The sequence below is a fragment of the Lissotriton helveticus genome, chromosome 12, assembly GCF_964261635.1.
Source record: "Lissotriton helveticus chromosome 12, aLisHel1.1, whole genome shotgun sequence".
Lineage (NCBI taxonomy): Eukaryota > Metazoa > Chordata > Amphibia > Caudata > Salamandridae > Lissotriton > Lissotriton helveticus.
Window position 1 is genome coordinate 1,517,727 of NC_136073.1, and position 21,280 is coordinate 1,539,006.

The window sequence follows — 21,280 nt, forward strand, 5'->3', positions numbered from 1 at the left end:
AGAACCACAGAGGAGAGCACAGACTGCTCTAGAACCACAGAGGAGAGCACAGACCGCTCTAGAACCACAGAGGAGAGCACAGACTGTTCTAGAACCACAGCGGAGTGTACAGACCGGTCTACAACCACAGCGGAGTGCCCAGACTGCAGCAGAGTGCCCAGACATCTCTAGAACAACAGCGGAGAGCACAGACTGCTCTAGAACCACAGAGGAGAGCACAGACTGTTCTACAACCACAGCGGAGAGCCCAGACCACCCACAGAACGACATAGGAGCATCAGAACAGAGTCAGCCCGGGCGGCTTCCAGCGGGGTCCAGAGGCGGCAGGAGGCGCTCCAGACCCACGACAGGTAGGCGAGGACTGCACCTGTCTCTGCAGAGGCTCAAGAGGGCACCCCCCCCAGACACCCTCGTTTCTTCTCCCCCACCCCTCATCTCCCCCCTCATCTCCTCCACCCCTCCTCTCCCCCTCAGCCGCGCCCCCCATGCCTCCCTCTCTCCTCATTCTCTCTTGGCCTCCTCACTTGCCCCTTCAGTCCCCCCCCCCTCTCGGGTTTCTGGGTCTGTTCAGCCGCGGGGTCTCCGTGGCTTCTCCCCGGGATCTGGGACAGAAAGTCTTAACTTCAGGCCCCCCAGGGGCTGTGCCTCTACAACTGGGGCCCCAGGCTCTGTCGCTGTTACAGGCCCCTTTTAATCCGTGGCCCTCAGACTCCACGTCTCCATCCCGGGCCCCCAGACTCCATCCCGGGCCCCTCAGACTCCATCCCGGGCCCCTCAGACTCCATCCCGGGCCCTCAGACTCCACGTCTCCATCCCGGGCCCCCAGACTCCATCCCGGGCCCCCAGACTCCATCCCGGGCCCCTCAGACTCCATCCCGGGCCCCTCAGACTCCATCCCGGGCCCTCAGACTCCACGTCTCCATCCCGGGCCCCCAGACTCCATCCCGGGCCCCCAGACTCCATCCCGGGCCCCTCAGACTCCATCCCGGGCCCTCAGACTCCATGTCGGGCCCTCAGACTCCATCCCGGGCCCTCAGACTCCATCCCGGGCCCTCAGGCTCCATCCCGGGCCCCTCAGACTCCATCCCGGGCCCCTCAGACTCCATCCCGGGCCCCTCAGACTCCATCCCGGGCCCCTCAGACTCCATCCCGGGCCCTCAGACTCCATCCCGGGCCCCTCAGACTCCATCCCGGGCCCTCAGACTCCACGTCTCCATCCCGGGCCCCCAGACTCCATCCCGGGCCCCCAGACTCCATCCCGGGCCCCTCAGACTCCATCCCGGGCCCCTCAGACTCCATCCCGGGCCCTCAGACTCCACGTCTCCATCCCGGGCCCCCAGACTCCATCCCGGGCCCCCAGACTCCATCCCGGGCCCCTCAGACTCCATCCCGGGCCCTCAGACTCCATGTCGGGCCCTCAGACTCCATCCCGGGCCCTCAGACTCCATCCCGGGCCCTCAGGCTCCATCCCGGGCCCCTCAGACTCCATCCCGGGCCCCTCAGACTCCATCCCGGGCCCCTCAGACTCCATCCCGGGCCCCTCAGACTCCATCCCGGGCCCTCAGACTCCATCCCGGGCCCTCAGACTCCAGGTCTCCATCCCGGGCCCTCAGACTCCATCCCGGGTCCTCAGACTCCATCCCGGGCCCTCAGACTCCATGTATCCAGCCCCGGGTGCAGCTCCCAACACAGAACTTTCGAGTGAGAAGTTACAACTAGTAACTTGCATTCATGCACTGACATCTCTGCCCCTGGGCGGAGATCTCCCTGTGGAAAAGTCTGGGGAAGATGATTAAAGTTTATTACACTTAAAACAATTATAAAATAATATTTTAATATGAAATATAATTGTAAAATAATTGAAATATTTCATTATAAACCTAAGATTATTAAAATGATCCAGTACAATAACTCATTAAATTGTGTGTAAACGTAAATTTTTTAGTCTATTTGTAGAATTAATTTAAATTATTTATAAAAATGTTAACATTTAAAATAGTAATTTAATTTGAAAACAATTAAGTAATTTATTTAATACCAATACATTTTTTATTTTTAGCACTGTCGTTCTTTTTTAGGTCTCGCGAGACTTCTTGTAGGGGGTTCAAAACAAACCTAGGAATCGTACACGCTAGTGCGTGTGCTTTTTCTTTTGTCCTACGCTATTGGCTTTTGTGTGTGTCTTTGTAACAAAGACAGCACACAATTGGCCAAAGGCGGGCGCATTGCTGCGCCCATGGCTTATTGGATATTTAGGAAAAACAGTGGGTCCTGTTGAATGATATATTATGAGGTTATGATACATAAGCACAATAGTAATATAGAGGGTTATATAATGGCAGAGCGCGAAGGAACTACTAACATACTGATGCCAGTGTAGTATTTTTTATGGATTTTTTAAACAATAAAGTTAGGAGTAAACATTATACATCAAAACAACATTTGTGCATAGTGTCCCAAGTGACAAAGGGAACCTAAACCTAAGTGACAATGTGAATAATATATTCAAGGATTCCACACTTTGTACAAGTCGACCATTATCAAAATAATTCCATGTGAACAGCAGCTATATGCAACGATATGTGCTGGGAAAATGGTTCGCTTCTTATGTTTGTCGACGGCGTTTCGACCCTCAAAACAATGTGGGGTCTCTTCAGGACTATTGATGAAGGGACATCGGAATTTATGATTGCGCAGCCTTGTGAACATGATGTGCCACACGTGAAGAATAGAGGAAAAGTGTTTACTCACATGAGGACCCGTCCGGGTAATCAATGTGAGGACAGGCTGTCAATCCAATTTGGTATGTAGGTAGGCCAGAGGGGCTCAATTAATTTTACGCCACAGCCGTAGCGTAGTAGAATCCCTTTGTGGATTGACAATGCACTGGGAGTTTCTCTCGATAGAAGATTAGAAATGCGGGACAGCACTCCGCGTGTAGATTCAGAAAAAACTGCGTCAGTCAGCTTGATCGGGGACAGTGACTTCTTGTAGGGGGTTTCAAAACTAACCTAGGAATCACACACGCTAGTGCGTGTGCTTTTTCTTTTGTCTTACGCTATTGGCCTTTGCATGCGTCTTTTTTAACAAAGACAGCACGCAACTGGCCAAAGGCGGGCGCATTGCTCCGCCCATGGCCTTTTAGTGGCGGTTACCCGCACAGTCGCCATGTGGTTTCAATTATCGTGCCCAGACACAGGCGCGATAAATGAAACCACATGTCTTGTAGTGACGCAAGCGCGAACCACTCGCAAGCTTGTCGGTTTTACAATAGCGATTGCTTTCACTTTCGCGATCGCTTTCTCTGCCGCTTGTTTTCTTTCCCAGCGGCATTGTCACGGGCCTCTTGTTCTCAATGAAAGGACGTATGGACATATCAGGCGCAGAGCAATACACGGGTTGTTATATGTTGTCCTCTCACCCAAGAAAAAGAGAGAGACATTAACATAGTCACAGAGTCACTACGAGAGCTCATACACACAAATACAGACCAATAAAAAAACTTGCATCAGAGCCATAATGCCCTGGGTATGTAAATGTAAATGTAGTTGAGCTTATATAGCGCACAGCTACCCGCAGTGGGTTTCCCGGCGCTTGCTTAGGGAACCCTTCCTGGTATTCCCCTGTGAGATAGCAGGGTATCCACAAGGTGAAAGTCAGGCATCCCGCCGCCAGGGGCCGTTGTGGAGATTAAGCAAGCTATTGCCCAGAGTCGCAGAGTGTGAACCCGTGAGTCGAGGAGGCACCGGGGCGAGAATTATCGAGTCCGTGGAATTTTTAGCCCAAGACCCGCCGAGGCGGGAATTGAACCCTGATCCAGGACCGATCTCAGCTTCCGGGTCTGCTGCCTCTAACCCCTGAGCCACACTTCTCCACAATCTCAGTACCATATACTAGGGACCTATAAGGGTACACTAATAGCCAAGTATGGATGTACAGAAGTACTTACCTTGGTCAATGTAGGGAGAAAGCACTGTGACTGGGGTCCTGATTAACAGGATCCCAGTCAGACTAGTTCTAAAATCATACTGACACCAGCAAAAAGTGGGGGTGACCATGAAAGCAGATCCTACTTTCCTACAACAATGAAGCGACATGTGTTGCTGTGCAGTGGAAGGCCTTTTGCAAAGGTTGACTGATCACATTTGTGTTGCTTATTACTGTACTAAAGTGTTAAACTGGTACTACTGAGCTGCAACCAAAGTCTAGAGAGTCTTAACAAGAGTATAAAGGATACAATAATGAAGTAATAGTATCACAAAATCTGCTGCATAATTTGCCTTTTCTTCCTGCATAATCTATTTAACCCTGCCGCATAATTCCTGTGGCCCTGCCCATAAGATAGACCGCACTTGAGGACTCATCCAAGGGGGGCTCCAGTCGGTCAGAGGCTGCAGGGGGGCTGCAGCTGTTTTACACGAGCTGGACACCAGGTACAGGCGTTGGCACAGACCAGATCTTGTCACAGGTATCGTCTGTGATTGCCGCTGACCTGTCTCGAAGGTTATGTTATGTTATGTTATATATTTCTTATAACGCGCACTGCTAGTCAAGACTGTCCTGGCGCGGGAGAAGATTCAAGTGTCAGAAATAAAAAGAGATGACAAGAGAAAGCATGTGAATTACGTGACTTGCCTGAATAAAAAGGTTTTTAGATGTTTTTTAAAATATGCAAGGTTTGTCGTGTGTCTCAGATGGTCAGGGAGGCTGTTCCATAGCTGAGCGGCTCTGACTGTCATGGATTTTCCCCCCAGGCGAGCTCTCTTGAATCTGGGAGTAACCAGATGCCTGAGGGAGGCAGATCTCAATTGTCGCGGGGGACGATAAAAGGCAAATCTGACACTGAGGTATGGTGGACAAGGACCGTGTAAGGCCTTGAAAGCCAGTGTTAGGATTTTGAAGCGCACTCTGAGAGCAACTGGAAGCCAATGAAGTTCCGCAAGTGGTCTTCGTACACTATGGCATTTGGGGATGTTAAATAGAAGCCTCACTGTCGCGTTCTGGACTACTTGAAGTTTGCGAAGCAGGAAATCAGGTGTGCCCACATATAATGCGTTGGCGTAGTCCAGACGCGAGAGAATGAGTGCTCTGGCCACTGTTTCTTTTGCTTCCTGGGGAAGAAGTGGAAAGAACTTCCGGAGGGTAATAAGAGTCCCGTAGCAGGTTCCCGCCAATCGCGAGATCTGCTCTCGGAAGCACAGATCGGCGCCAAACCAGATCCCTAGGTTTTTTGCAACTCCACAATTTCCAGATGGGCACGGCAATCCAGTGGGCCAGATGGATTCCCTAAATCCCACTGGGAATTGGCCATACAGGAGAATCTCCGACTTGTCCTCATTGCATTTTAGAGCAGCCTTGGCCAGCCAGGCAAAAACCGAGGACAAGCATGATTGGACTCTCCTTGTATTGAGGTTGTTCTTGTCCCATGTGAAGAGAAGCTGGGTGTCATCGGCGTAGGCCATTATTTTTGCACCCAGACTCTCTGCAAGATATACCAGGGGGGTCAAGTATACATTGAAGAGCAGGGGGGCTTAGAGTCGACCCTTGGGGGACTCCAGTGTCCACCTTGCTAATCGATGACTGGTAGGGGGGGAGCCAGATTTGTTGTGAGCGGTCCGTGAGAAAGGACTTGACCCATTTGAGAGCCGCGCCAGTGATACCAATGTCCTCTAGCCATTGACCTACTAGAATGACCTACTCCAAGCAGTGCGCTGTAACGAGAGGTCTCTGTGCAGCCCTCTTGAGGATCCTCCCCTGTGGAGACACTGGTCTTCACAGAGGGGGTGTTGAAGGGGCACAGCGGTGACACTCAGTGGGCCAGGGGTAAAGTGGCTACCAACAAGGTGCCATGGGCAACTCACTTAAAAGAGGCTGTCAGCGCAGAAAACTCATCCTCTCATCAACACAGGCACCTGCTGAGGGCGTGACAGGTCCAGTTAGGAAGGATCATGTCGATTCTTAAAGGGGAGGGGAGGGGAGGGCAGTACACGCTCCCTACCAACCACCAGCCTCACTGTAGCCTGGGTCAACGGGTGGCAGCCAGTCCTAGTAAAAGTCCAGCAGTCACAAAACAATATGCGGAGTACTCTCAGAGGACTAATGGCACGTGCAGCTCTGAGCAGGTGAACATACTAGAGGTGCATGAATGTTGAAATTGAGAGCAGGGTAGAACAAGTGAACAGTGGCAGAGGCTTAGGGCTGTACACTACCCATGTGAGCCGTGGTGCAGAGCAGGTGTGCTTCCAAATGTCTTAAGCGTAATTATTAATGGTAAGTTGTGGGTGAGCCGACCAGGGTGGGGAAGGGTGGCCTACACAGAAGTGTTTGACCTCACCAGGACCATGATCCGAGGTGGGTACCCAGAAGCGGACCGTTATGCAACTTGACCCTTTGCCACCCTATTCACTGTCTTCTTTCCACATTTGCAGGTGGTGCAGACCGCTCCAGCAATGACGTCACCCAAAGCTCCTGCCAACCACCATGAACTGAAGGAGTTTGACAGCGTGAAGGAGTCCATCGCTGACATTATCAACCAGCTGCAGGACATCGACCCCAGCCGCCTCTCCTTCTCGCCCTTCCTGGACCTGGACACTCAGATCTCCATGGCCCCAGTCTCCGACAGCCCTGAGTCTTCGGTCGAAGAGCTGCACTCCACATCTGAGGAGGTGTCCTTGGACATAGCCGTGGGTGAACTCCCTGCAAGGAGCCAGTCGGCAGAGGAGGTTCGCTGGGGCACGCGAGGTGCTGAAGCTGGCGGCAACCTGGCCTCGGAGGATGCTGTGGGTCAGAGAGGGACCAATGTGGGCAAAGGAGAGAGCCTGGTGGTCCTGATGCCGCAGGAGAGTTGTTTTCTGGATGACATCAGGGCAGAGGACTCCGGGGTGATGATGGCCAGTGAGACGGTGTCCTCCTCTCCTGGTGGAGAGGACTCCCTCATGGACCAGAGGGACCTGGACTGCTTCTCCTCGGACCCGCTCATGTCTGGGGAGGAACACCCTTTCCTTGGACCTTCTTCCGATGCAGAAACTGTGGAGCTGGTTTCCCAGAGGTCCCTTCCTGCCTCCAGCCAGCAGGTGACCGCGCAGAGTGTCCAACGCTGCCATGGCTGCACCAGTGCCCACCTCAAAGCCATCGCCTCGGTCTTTGTGTCCTTGCTGATGGTTCCCTGGATGTTGTACGGGCTCTACGTCTACCTACCCTTCGAGCCTCCATTCTGCCCAGATGTCGCCAGTCGTGCCGCCTTTACCACCCGATGCCTCGTCATCTCTCTGGTGCCAGTCATGCTGGGTAAGCTGTCTTTGACTGTGGAGCTGTGACTGCCTGTCTCCCCTGAACGCAGAAATGCTGGTATCTTGTTATGTTAGAGGCAGCTGTGTATATCCCAGTCTTCCATTCGTGCAGCGCTGTCAGGGGTCTGGTTGTTTCTTCCAGTGATTCTGAGGTCTCGATTCATCTGATCGTGACATCTTTGTGGTATATTGGGTTCTGGTCCATCTCTGGGACTCGTGTAAGGTATGTCCCAGTGAGAGGTACGCTGGAGTGCAGCGTTCATGGCCTCTACCCATTGCTTCAGCACACTCTAGCTTGGTGACATGCTGGAGATGTTAACACACGATGCTGCTGACTGGATGGCATGTTTGATCTCTGTGGAACATGTTTGTGAGTGGAGTGTCTTGGAAACACAAGCAGTGGGGAGTGCTGTGACATTCCACCATGTAGTATGTCTGCTGTGTTCTCCAGATGTGCCTCCCAGGGGTTACCCAAGTCTCACTTTGTAGGCATTGCTTTAAACAAAAACAATGGTTCTGTCGGGATTCAAAACAATTTCTTTGTAATGTTGAACAATACTAAATATTTATAGTACATTTCACACTGTCAATCATGGAAACGCTATATACAACATTTGCAAATAGAAGGAAGAACACAGACCGCAATTATGATTTTTGCAAGGGTATTCTTATTTTGTTGTAAATTTGCACGAATAAATCCAAGTTTAAAAATTGGTTGTCCAAAAACAACTGAAATTCTGGTTAGGGTGAAGTACTAAGCTGAGTGATAGTGATAAGTGATTAAGTGACTATGTAGTGACAAAATAACATATAGACACATAAAATAACATCAGTCCATCTTATGACATCAATAATCTCAAGCAACACGATTATTCATTTTATCCGCTGAGATTCAGTATGGACGGATTGATAGTGTAATGTGCAGTACGGAGACTGATACAGACGCTTGCTGTTATCCTCCCAAGTGATCGCTATCGCGGCACTGTTCCTCTGATTTATCCACCGACTGGTGAATAAATCTGCATTTATTGCTAAGACAACCCCCTTGAGAAATACCTACAAGGGTGTCGGCTGACACCCCGCCCGCAGAGGTTACGGAAGAAGCCTCCAAACCTTCAAATTACCAGGTTGTCCTTCCTTTTGTCCTGATGAAGACCCGTTACGGTTGCTAATAAGTCCGCACCATCTACTAGGGTCGAAACGTCGACGTTACACTATCAATAATATATATATTAATATAACAAAGACATTGTTTTGAATCCCGACAGAACCATTGTTTTTGTTTAAAGCTTAGTGCCCAGGTTCTGAGGGTCACTGGGTTACCCCATTATAACTAATGAGCCTAGCATCGCGGCGCATGCGCTGCTCGCTCTGCGAGGCGTATTGTAAGGGTATGTTTTAGAAGTAGACTGGAAGGCCCCGCCCTTGCTTTTCTTTGGCTGGTGGCATTGTCTTTGGGAAACGCTGGCTTCCGATTGATAATGAGGCTTCTTAGTCCCTCCTTGTTACCGCCCTGTCTCCTTTTGTGACCGCCCATCAGGACTGGATCTTTTACTTGCGGCGTTAGACTGTCTCCTTCATTAGTCGGTTAGCACTCATTTTTTTGTTCATTCGGCTTTGGCTTCACCGGCCGCCCTGTACATCACTTAAGTATGCACAAGTGCCGGCTATAGCACAGCGCTCGCTTTTAATCTAAATGCTTTTATTAATATAATTGGGAATCAGTATTTTGTTTTTAATAGTTTTCGCGTGAGGCGCACTAAGCTGCGACAGACGTTTGTCATGTTTTAAGAGTCCCTTAACAAAACCGTTCTGCTTTTGAAGCTGGCTTGAAAATAACAAAGTCTGAGTAAACGGCTCTATCACCCCTGTTACTGAGAGGTCACCGTGAGGTCCTCTTTCAGCACAAAGGGGATGTGGCCTCACGGACCGACCTGCCAAGTCTGAAGCTGGCGAACCAGGTTCGAGTCCTGGCATCTGTTCCACATCCCACGATTCCCGGCAAAGCTCTCAATCTCCCCGAACCTATACACATGAATCTGACCTTCTGTAACAACCTAGTGCTTGTGTAAAGCGCCCTAATGCGACCAAGCGCTATACAAACGTGGGGTGACAATGCACATGGCTGGGTCTAAACTGGGGTGGCGTAGTGGGCAAAAGAACGATGGATTTAACCCAGGCCTTCAGGCTGGGGGAGAATGTTTGCATTGTCAGCAATCCGTCCATCATTTGTTTGTAACTCAACAGAACGTGGCAGCCGCGAAGGGAAGGGATATAGGGTTAGTGTTGTATCTTGTTTTCACTTGTTATTGATTCTTGTTCACTGCTCCTTTAATCTGTTAATTCCTTTTGGATCCTTCCTGATTTCAATGTTCTTTCTCTACTCGTCTGATATGACAGTTACCTGCTAGCCTGGAAAGGGACACCAGCTGATGCCTGTAGCTCATAATAAATACTACATTTTATAATACTTCTATATAGTCGTTGTAACATTCTTCCCTACAACAGTTAGCTTATGCAAATGCATCCCTTGAAGCACAGATATTACTTTAGCCACCTCCAAAGGCAGCTGGCAGTCATTGTGCACTAACAGTACGCTGTCAGGACATTTTACACATTGTAGCAGACACTTTTCCTAGAGTGTCCCTACCATATGTTTTAAGTTTATTTTATATATAGCTTCTTTAGAAGCTACAAATATTCACTTCTTAACAGAAATAAAAGATTTTATGCCTTCATAAAATATATAATAATGTAAAAAACAAAAAATGCAACATCGCGGAAAGGATTCTGTGTAACATAAAGGAGTTGGTGCGTGCTTTCTGCCTGCTTAGAGTTGGTGTATATATCTGTTTTGTGTTACTCAGACAGCAGGGCACACAGACATGTGTGTTACTGAGCTCGTCTCTCTGACAGGCGTAAGTCGCATTTTGAATTCGACAGAGGGTTGTTTTGCCATTGTCCGGAAGTTCCTCGCACATGTAAACTAACAGTGCGTAGTTTTATGTAAAAAAGAAAAAGCAACAAGCTTTGCAATGCAATAGGCCTCAAATTACTGAATTTTTGAGCGATTGTCGTTGCATTATTATTAGCAACGCCAATAGCTCAAACCTTAAGTAATGCGAGACCTATTGCATTGCAAACGCTTGTTTCCTTCACCCATCGCTCCCAGCTGAGGTCCTGCAGGTTGGACTCACTCAAGGAACGCGTGTGAAGGTTAAACTACGTGTGGGGTTTAAAGTAATTCAATATTTGGGAGTTTAGTTCATTTGTTTACTGAATGTCTTACTTTGTTACCTACAACATTTCTTTGAAAAGAGTCAACTGAGAGGAGGGCCGAACACGAAGGAATCCCGCCCCTCAGCCCTGCCGGCACTTCTTTACTCCTGCAATGTTTGTCAAACCTGACACTTTAATGAGGATTTTCAGCGAAAATGAAACCCCTTCCTCGCCCTGGGGAGGCCTGGCGGGCTGGTTTCTTGTGAGACCTGTTGCTAGGCAGCCGGGTCTGCCCTTTGACCTTTCTTCTTTCACTGTTTGGGATAGAAGGAAGTTATTAGTTCATGAAGTGGGTGAAAGGCACCTATCCGGGGAATGTGGCAGGCTGGGGCCTGGGGGGGCTGACAGCATCCGGGGGCTGCAGAGCCGGGGCTGGGGTGAGGGGGGGTTGCAGAGCCGGGGCTGGGGTGAGGGGGGGTTGCAGAGCCGAGGCTGGGGTGAGGGGGGGTTGCAGAGCCGGGGCTGGGGTGAGGGGGGGGGGCTGCAGAGCCGAGGCTGGGTTTTTTAAAATTTATTTATTTGTGCGATTTTTTATAGCGCGAACTTTACCCGAAGGTGTCAGAGCGCTTTACATAAGAACCAGTTGCAGAACATAAGGATTTAGGATTACATGCGTTACAAAAAAGATACAATCAGAAAAAATTGCAAATGTACAAGATGTAAAGTCACACAAGGATATACACATGGATATACTCTAAGAGTCACATAGGAATGGTAGAGAGCACAGCGGTCTACTGCATATACTAGTGATTAGAGTTATCTCTATATACATAGGGAAGGGATACGAATGGATATACTCTAAGAGTCACCATGTTAAACCTGAGACGGGTCGGGGACAATCGGTATTTGCCCGGCGGTATTGCCTCTGTGACCCTCTAGTTATTTAATCAATGAAGAGGCAGGCGCTGGAGACTGGAAGGCAGGAAACAAGGTTTTTTATTCTCTCCGGAGGAGAACACAACAAAACGGGCAGAAGGTATCGTTCTGAGGTGCTCTAGCTACATTTCTGAGGCCTGGCCTCTTATACACTGTTTTATGACTTTATTGCAGATTACATATTCATGTTAAAGCTTTGATGTATGGAAAAGACATTCCCGGAACTCCCCTTTGGGCCCGTTCCCACACACATTTACAGTTGAAATCCCCACCCTAGTCACAACAGGTGATGAGTATCGCGCAGCTGGATATTCCGCCGATTCACGGAATGTGGGGGGTTTGATCGGATCTCATGGAGTGGGGGCTTTGATCAACCCGGGGATCCTTTGGTGGGGGAAGCTTTCTATTGTACGGGGAGGGGCAAGGAATGGTATCGGCAGTGCTGGGTGTCGGCCTGGGAACGGGGAAGACAAACGGGCACACGGGGAAAAAAAGGGGGGTTTGCATCTAAGGGCCGGGGATCGTGAAAGGGAAGAAGGGAGGTGTCGCGCTGGGAACAGGATGAGGGCCTGGGGCAGAGCAGCGCCGAAGAGGGGTTTATGATTCAAGGCAGGTGCAAGCAGGGGGTTGGTCAGCGTGCAGGCTTAGTGAGGGCGAAGGGCTATATCAGGGGCCAGCGGCATGCAAAAGGGTTCGCTCTGATCAGGGCATCTTAAAATGGCGGGTGCGCACGACAAAAGTGTGGCATCAGGGGAAGAGGCAAGATGGCGCAGATAATGTTCACCAAACCGTACTAATTTTCAACAGTCCTCCCTTTAACATATTCAAGACATCTTGCTGGTTCATTTTCTACTCGGTTCTATTGTGGTGGGCATGAGAAAGAAAACGGTAGGAACCCTAGATGAAAAGAGTTGTAAACAATACATTTTAACATTTCTAGTTTTAGGAGGTGGACCTATTTGATAAACTTTGATCAATTTGTTTTAGCAGGAAAGTCATAGAAATGTAATACAAAAACGATTCTGTAGCGAGAGCAGCAAGTACATTTCATAACGTGAACTGGTAGGTTATTACATATATCAGATTCGGATTGGAGCATGATCAATACAATGGCGGCTGGGAGAGAAATGAGGCATAGCAGAAACGGTGATTGAGGATGTCAAATGTTCGAAGTTAACGAGTTCTCATTATTCTTTGTTGTCTTTCGTTGGCGCTGTGGAGCACCGGCGGTGGAGCTACAAGTCCAGCTCTATTCTAAGTTCTGCGTTGCAGGGCACGACCCTTTCCTCGCGTTTCTGGTCGGAAAGGTCCTTTTCGCCCTGTGTCCTTTGAGGTGATTGTCAGAAAGTTCAGATGGAAGAAGAGCGTACAAAACAGTCCATAGGGTAGGTCGGAGAAAAAGGGGATGGAGCAAGGCCAAATTAGGAACAAACTAGGGGAACGAGAGACTTCAGATGGGCGGGCTCATGACCGAGTCTGGAGAGCGGGGACCTTTCGGCACACATTCGAACATAGAGCGGGGGCATCAGTTTAGCCCTTTCTTCTCACTTTGCTGGAGGTAGTGCCTCGTCCTGTAGCTCTGTTCTGTCGTGGTCTCGCCTTGGCCCATGTCGTAGGTGTTCCATAGTCTGCAGTCAGGCCTCGTGCTCCCACATCCGGTCCTTCTCTCTCCTGACAGCCGTACCCTTAAACGAGTTTGAAAAGACAGTCTTTAGAGAATTTGCAGAGGAAGGAAATCACAAAAGTCTATTTCTCTCCCAGCTTCAGATAGAAATGAAAACGTCCGTTATTTTAGGGTTCACAACTAACATATAAATGACCGATGACGGGCCTGTTGGAGGTATTATGGCTTTCCTTCATAATTATTTATTACAGTTTCGACAGTTTATCTGATGGAGACCCACCTTCGTAAGACGGGCTTGACAAAGTTATGCCGTTCTCTAGGGCTTTATATTTACCAAGGGTACTGTGTGCTATCGACATGGTACTTTGGTCTAGTCTTTTAACCTTGTAAAACATCATTCTGGTTCCTACGTAGCTTCCTACGGCCTGAGTACTTAATCAGAAAAGACAGGGGTTTTATGGGAGACAACTAGGGACATAGAAACTTGTGGTAAGGGCGTAAATCGACCCATTCCTCACAACCGGGAATGAGGGGTAGTTTCATAACTCCAGTTTGGAGCGGCTGATACAGGGGATGTAACAGGGGTGATCATTTTTCCTGTTTGGGTATTGCGACAATTCGGGGCGGGGAGGGTCGCGTATTCTGAGGTCCTTGTTTTATACCATAGGAGCCGTTGACATGTAGTTCCCTTATTACGGGCCAGATTAGGGAACCTCTGTCGTCTTACCTGTCCTTTCCCTTACGGCCCAACCTCGGTTCATTGACTTCTAGCGGAAAAGGAGAGGTAATGACACGGTCTCAGGGTGATTGTATTAAAGACAAGTTTTTGTGCAAATACTGACGGTATTTGAAGCCAATTAGGTGGTGCGCTAGGGGTGGCAGTCTGCCAATTTCGGGGCTAATCGCTCGGAAGAGTGGGAGTGCAAAAAATAGAAGGAGAGAGAGAGAGAGAGAGAGAGAGAGAGAGAGAGAGAGAGAGAGAGAGAGAGAGAGAGAGTGCAACGGCAGGCTAAATAGTACACGTGCAACAGAGAGGGTGGCAGTGTATTCAAGAAAGGCTATTTAGTGCATTACACAGTAAAGGACATTCACGGGTCTGCGTTAGGATCTTGTAATCATGCAGTTTGAGCATTAGACAGGGTAGAGGGGACGTGCCTTGAGAAAAGGAAAGAAGAGAGGAGGTACCATTTTGTCGCATTTTCTCGCATTCTCGGTCCTTCGACCAGTTGGGTCAGCGCCTCGGTCACACACACATTCTCTCATAGTTTCGCATCATACGTGACATGGGTTCATTCGTCCGGTCTGGTTTAAGGGTGATCACTTTTTATCAGGTCGTGCTAATTTTTCGGGTTTGTTCGATACGTGAGTAGTTTGCAGGCGTGCTTAGGCACCACCTTGCGGCGCTAGTCTGCTTCGTGTATTAGACATGGCAAGGCTTCAGATCTTCGCCACACCTCGGCTGTAATTTCTGATGTAACCTGCAGAGGGAGGAAAAAAGGGGGGAGGGGAGGGAACAGCATTCGCGCATATTTAAATACATGTATTCAAGAGTCCTTTACTCACCTCTTACTCGTCTTCCCTCCTCGGGGCAGAGTCCCCGGGGATATGGTTTCTGGAGTCGGGGGGGGGGGGCAGTGTGTCCATATAGGTCGTGTGCGGGGAACGTGAAAAGGAAACCAGAGGTGCCTAGTGCGAGGTATCTAGTCAAAGGACGTATCTCACTATCGGGATCCTTAAACCTCCTTCAACGCTGTGGCGTTCTAAGGTTCTTCGGTTCTTGGGTCAGCTCCGTTCCCTGATACCTTGGAACGTTGTACTTTATAACGTTTACATCATTTCATTTCACCCTCCTTTTACATTCCCTCATTTACACCGTTCGTTTTACCCATCCTTGGAAGTCAAGGTCTTCCTCCACGCGAGAGTTCATGAGTCAGTCGCGTACTTTGAAGGCAGAGTGTCGTGTTGTCGATCCGATCCGTCCTCCAGGGCTGGGCAACCATCTTCTTTCAACCTTAAAGAGAGAGCAGAGTAGGGTGCACAGAAAAGAACTTTCCCACCGATCCCACATTTTTTTAAAATAAAGCATGCAATACCCGTCCATAGTTTCGAAAACCTTTATTTCTCGGAATCATTTCAGTACGTGGATGATGAGGGTGCAGTCGTATTTGGTCGGACATGGCAATGGTTAAAGCGCGTACAGTGGGAGTGTCGTCTTGCGGAAATAAATACATTGGAAAGTTTTATTCATTCATTTGCAGGAAACTAAAACGTCTATTAATTGGCTGGGGGTTCGGGGGCATTTATTTCATAATTTAGAAGCATAATCATAATAGTTGCAATCAGATTTCCTATATGCATACTGTATGTGTGCGTCGTAGATGAGGTTATACATCAGCTATAAAAATATAATACATTGTACATTTGTAATCAACATTTTTAACGGGATCCTTTCATACTGTTCGTCGAGTGAGCTCTCCTTGTCTTTTCTAGCCAAGTGTACAAAGGATCATATAAAGTCTCAGAACATCAAGTTTATATTAGTGCGAAGGAACACCACGAGGTGTTCGCAAGTCCCTCTTGATACCGGCGCCATTTTGGGCGGGGCCGGCTCAGTCCGGGAGTAGCATCAGGGGGAAATGTTTCCCATTACTGGCAGTTTGGACCAGAGTCCTTTTCGGCAGTTCTAGAATTCATGCTAACAGAAGGAGTGGCAATGTCATGTTTATTTCGTTGGCGGTCAAGGCAGCCGTCCCTTACCGGAAACCTGCAGAGGCCGAAGGTTCCGCCGGGGACTTTTGTAGGGTCTTCAAGGCTGCGGAGATGCTGTCGGAGATGGGGGCTCGTGCCCCAGTGGGCAAATGTCCGAGTTATATTGCTGGTCAAAGTTACTCTAGTGGCCGGGGCCCGCCTTCCAGCGGACCCAGACGCCATTTTGAGGCCCTACAGGGGCCACTCTCGTCGAGTTTGCAAGAGTGGAAGAGATCCTTCGGAGTGAAAGGAAGAGGTCCCTGTTGTGTGAAAGCGGGACGTTCGGCTGGGGTGCAGCTGTGATGCCCCCACCTGGGGGGGCGAGGGAGACTCGTTCGCGCCGTCTCCTTCTCCCGGTGCACTCCATGCTGCTCTTTTTCATCGCCCCGCATGAAGGTCTCTCCACATCCGGTGTTCCCCAAGTCTTGTGCTCAGTGCTGTGGGAGTATGGCCACCTGTGGCGCGCATTCGGCGCGGCACGAGTATCGGTGCAGTCATTGCAGGTTCGGTGTTCCGAAAATATGGCCACCATTGCACGTTCGGTGCTGCGCAAATACTGGGGTGCCACCATGGTGTGTTCGGTGCTGTGCAAGTATGGGCACCATCGCCTGACTGGGGGTGTTCGGCGTTGGGCCGGGGGCTGGGAGACCTCCTATCGGTGGAGGTGGGAGAGGCTCGTCCGCGTCGCCTCTCCCTCCCGGCCCGACCTGGACGCATTCCTGCAGGGGTATGGACAGGGCATCCGTCGCCCAGAGCTGCTGCGGCTGTTGCGGAGGAGAAAAGGAAGAGGTGCCTCGCTCTTCTCTGGACATGTGGCGGGACTACTTAAGTCTATCCAGGCCCGTTGCGGCTGGGCCGAGGAGGCATGTGGCGGGACTACCGGCAACTACCTAGGGCCGTTGCGGCTGGACTCCGCTGGCCCCTGCTTCTCCTCCAGCTTCCCCATATGTTAAGATTTCCTGACCAAGAGTTGGCAGCGGGGCCCGCCTTATATGGGTTGCCGCTGGTTGGGCGTAGCCGTAACCCTGCCCTACTTTGGAAGGTTCCAGAATGGGGGGGGGGGGAATGTTCTGTTTGACTTTCATTTTCTACAGTTTACCGTTATTATTTCTTGTTTGCTGTGTTAAATTAAAAGTTCAAGTTCATCAATGGTCTACGGATTTTGTTGTACCATTTCTTTCTTTCCAGGTTGCTTTTATGCTAAGTTTCTGCTTAACAGAGGTTGAGTAACACGGAAACACGTGTAGAGGGATGACGCAGATTCGTACATTACATACACACAAACTCAGACGGGGGGGGGGGGGACAGTACAAGTACGACATACAAAGACCCAAGACGAATATAAAACAGTTATTGGTCATAATTATCTCTTTCCGTTTGTGAATCTTAAAGCGTGGCTGGGTTCCCGTCTTGACGTTGCCCGACCTAGGAGAACTTGAGCATGCCGCTGAAATTGTCCTGGCGAAATCTGTGCCATCGGGCATAATCAAACGTGGTGGTTCTATCTGGTCTGTCTATGTAAGTCGGGTTCTCCTTTGTCTCGCGCTTTTTCTCATACTGCCGATCTGTCGTTCCTGTCGGCCCTTTGCCTTTACTCACGCTCAGTAGAGTCGGGCATTGGGCTTTCCAGTGTCCGACATATCTACAAAAAGCGCATTGGTCTGGCCCTAAGTCTGGTCGTCTTTTGCGTAGTGTCGGGGGATAACTTGTGGGTAGCGGTGTCCTGGGGTTGTCCTGTCGGTATATTTCTCTACTTGGTTTGTCCTCGTCTTTTCTCTGTCGTTGCATAGCCTCTCTGCGCCACATACCGAGACTGTCGAGCATAATAGGCGTTGTCTTATTATTTCGAAGGGCTATTTCTAACGTTTCTATTTTATCAAGGTCAAAGGATCCTGCCAGTGGCCACTGTTTGTCTTGACTTTCTTTGGTATACCTGTGCCACAATTTATTATAGGCTATGGTAACTAATCCATAGTTTATGAACATGTCCTTATTAGGGGTGCCTTCTAGTGGAGTTATATGGTCCACCTCTAATACACGGTCCGGGCTGAACCAATTATCAATCAATGGGGAGAAGACAGACATGACGGCTCGTAACGAGGGACTAATAAGTCAGCAGTGCCTATCTTATCACTAGGTGCAAAGACTAGACAGAATATTCCTATTCTACGTTGTTTGCAGGCAGTGAATACCTCATGAACAAAAAATAAAAAAGAGTAACCAAGAGCGCGGAACAATCAAGCAATTAATAAATAAATAAATAGGATAGAAAAAGGACAATGGGGAGAGTAAGTAGGGCGCAAAAGTCTGCGTCCTCTACCCTTTCACTAACCGCAAAGAGGAAGCTGTTGTTTCCGGTTTGCAGACAGAGAATCTCCAGAAGACAATCTGTGAACAGTAGTTCGGGGTTAAAGAACCCAGTTTAATCAGTGAGGGAGAGGGGAGTCTCCCAAAAACCGTTAAGAAATAATAGAGTCAGTGGGGGAGAAAGATAGGCGCGACGGTTACGTTACCTATCCTTCACCGTTTGCAAAAGAGAAGGAGCCTACTGTTTCTCCGTGTGCAGACAGTGAATCTCCAAATAGGTCAAACAAAGAGTAATACTAGTATTTTATAAATAATCAAGCAATCAAACAATCAAGCAATCATTTCGCAACTTGTCGTGATTACACGACCTTACCCGGACCATGTGGACAGTTTCTTGTCTTCCGAATCCAGCGCCCGTTCGTCCTCTTTTTCTCGTATTTCTCACGGCACTCCTAATGGTTCCCAGTCAGGACCGTAGATCACTCGAGAGAGGTCTGTTCGGAACTAGTGAAGTTTGGATGATCGGCTGCCAGACGAGGGTCTATTGGGCAAGAGCTCTCCCGATCGTTGCAGTCGTTCACTCTGTCGTCGGGACCTCTCCCACTGGATCCACGAGTCGCTGATGGGCCCCACGCTTGGGACGCCAATTGTTAAACCTGAGACGGGTCGGGGACAATCGGTATTTGCCCGGCGGTATTGCCTCTGTGACCCTCTAGTTATTTAATCAATGAAGAGGCAGGCGCTGGAGACTGGAAGGCAGGAAACAAGGTTTTTTATTCTCTCCGGAGGAGAACACAACAAAACGGGCAGAAGGTATCGTTCTGAGGTGCTCTAGCTGCATTTCTGAGGCCTGGCCTCTTATACACTGTTTTATGACTTTATTGCAGATTACATATTCATGTTAAAGCTTTGATGTATGGAAAAGACATTCCCGGAACTCCCCTTTGGGCCCGTTCCCACACACATTTACAGTTGAAATCCCCACCCTAGTCACAACAGGTGATGAGTATCGCGCAGCTGGATATTCCGCCGATTCACGGAATGTGGGGGGTTTGATCGGATCTCATGGAGTGGGGGCTTTGATCAACCCGGGGATCCTTTGGTGGGGGAAGCTTTCTATTGTACGGGGAGGGGCAAGGAATGGTATCGGCAGTGCTGGGTGTCGGCCTGGGAACGGGGAAGACAAACGGGCACACGGGGAAAAAAAGGGGGGTTTGCATCTAAGGGCCGGGGATCGTGAAAGGGAAGAAGGGAGGTGTCGCGCTGGGAACAGGATGAGGGCCTGGGCAGAGCAGCGCCGAAGAGGGGTTTATGATTCAAGGCAGGTGCAAGCAGGGGGTTGGTCAGCGTGCAGGCTTAGTGAGGGCGAAGGGCTATATCAGGGGCCAGCGGCATGCAAAAGGGTTCGCTCTGATCAGGGCATCTTAAAATGGCGGGTGCGCACGACAAAAGTGTGGCATCAGGGGAAGAGGCAAGATGGCGCAGATAATGTTCACCAAACCGTACTAATTTTCAACAACCAGGAATGGTAGAGAGTACAAAGGTCTACGCATATACTAGTGATTAGAGTTATCTCTATATACATAGGGAAGGGATACAAATGGATATACTCTAAGAGTCACATAGGAATGGTAGAGAGTACAAAGGTCTGCTGCATATACTAGTTATTAGAGTTATCTCTATATACATAGGGAAGGGATACGAATGGATATACTCTAAGAGTCACCAGGAATGGTAGAGAGTACAAAGGTCTACGCATATACTAGTGATTAGAGTTATCTCTATATACATAGGGAAGGGATACAGATGGATATACTCTAAGAGTCACATAGGAATGGTGGAGAGTACAAAGGTCTACGCATATACTAGTGATTAGAGTTATCTCTATATACATAGGGAAGGGATACAGATGGATATACTCTAAGAGTCACATAGGAATGGTATAGAGCGTGAGGGTGAGGGGCGGCTGCAGAGCCAAGAGGGTGGGGGGGTAGAGCCGAGGCTGGGGTGAGGGGGGCTGCAGACCCGAGGCTGGGGTGAGGGGGCTGCAGAGCCGAGGCTGGGGTGCGCAGCAGAGCTCGCAGACGTTGTGAGAAGACGCGAGGCGAACAAAAGTTGGGGGGTAGGGGGGTAGAGAAGAGGCGAACAGAAGCCGGGGGGAAGAGAAGAGGCGAACAGAAGCTGGGGGAAGAGAAGTGGCGAACAGAAGCCGGGGGGCAGAGAAGAGGCGAACAGAAGCGGGGGGCAGAGAAGAGGCGAACAGAAGCCGGAGGGCAGAGAAGAGGCGAACAGAAGCTGGGGGGAAGAGAAGAGGCGAACAGAAGCTGGGGGAAGAGAAGAGGCGAACAGAAGCTGGGGGAAGAGAAGAGGCGAACAGAAGCCGGGGGGCAGAGAAGAGGCGAACAGAAGCTGGGGGAAGAGAAGAGGCGAACAGAAGCCGGGGGGCAGAGAAGAGGTGAACAGAAGCGGGGGGCAGAGAAGAGGCGAACAGAAGCCGGGGGGCAGAGAAGAGGCGAACAGAAGCGGGGGCAGAGAAGAGGCTGACAGAAGCCGGGGTTTAATAGTGGACCCTAATGGGACCAAGCCTTGAGTGGCCTTAAGTCCCAGGGACTAAGGACCCTCTAGGAAGTTAAACACAGGTATCAATCCAACCACTAATCACCACTTCGATCTGCTTATCCTAGATGATCTCCAGAACCCTGCCAGGTCAGGGGGTCGGGATAAAGTGGGTGGGGTGCTCCAGAAGATGGGGCCGGAGGGGTAACCCTAAGTGGCCCTAATTCTGAGCATGATCAAGAGGAGTCTGAGGACTCCGCTCTGATGAACTCTGGTCCAGGGGATAGTGCGGAGGGCACAGAGGGGGTCCCTAGAAGTCGGTCTCCTTTTATTCCTCCTGGGACGGTTCAGAACAGACAGCGGAGATCTAGATCTTCTTCTGCTGAGTCCAAATCTTCAGGACATTGCACAGGGACCTCAATCTCTAGCCAGGGAGAGGACTCCTTGGAAGGGGAATCCCACCTGAGCAAACTGGAGAGAGTTAGACTCAGGCGAGACCCGTTGGCCCCTACCCAGGAGGCACTGGAACTAAAACAAGCTAGGACAAAATCTGGGATTAGATTACCATGGTGGCAGCCCAAGTGTACCTAGAATCAGGGAA

The 21,280-nt window shown here is 49.8% G+C and overlaps 1 protein-coding gene across 1 annotated transcript in view; it reads left to right on the top strand.

Moving 5' to 3' along the window:
- Positions 1–233: 233 nt before the first annotated feature.
- LOC144798275 (uncharacterized) overlaps positions 234–21,280 on the top strand; it is an 82,018-nt gene continuing 60,971 nt past the window's right edge. Inside the window, exons 1-2 of the mRNA XM_078669048.1 lie at positions 234–350; positions 6,429–7,287. Of these exons, the coding sequence (XP_078525174.1) occupies positions 6,450–7,287 (838 nt within the window). The 5' untranslated portion in view covers positions 234–350; positions 6,429–6,449. The remainder of the gene's footprint in view (positions 351–6,428; positions 7,288–21,280) is intronic.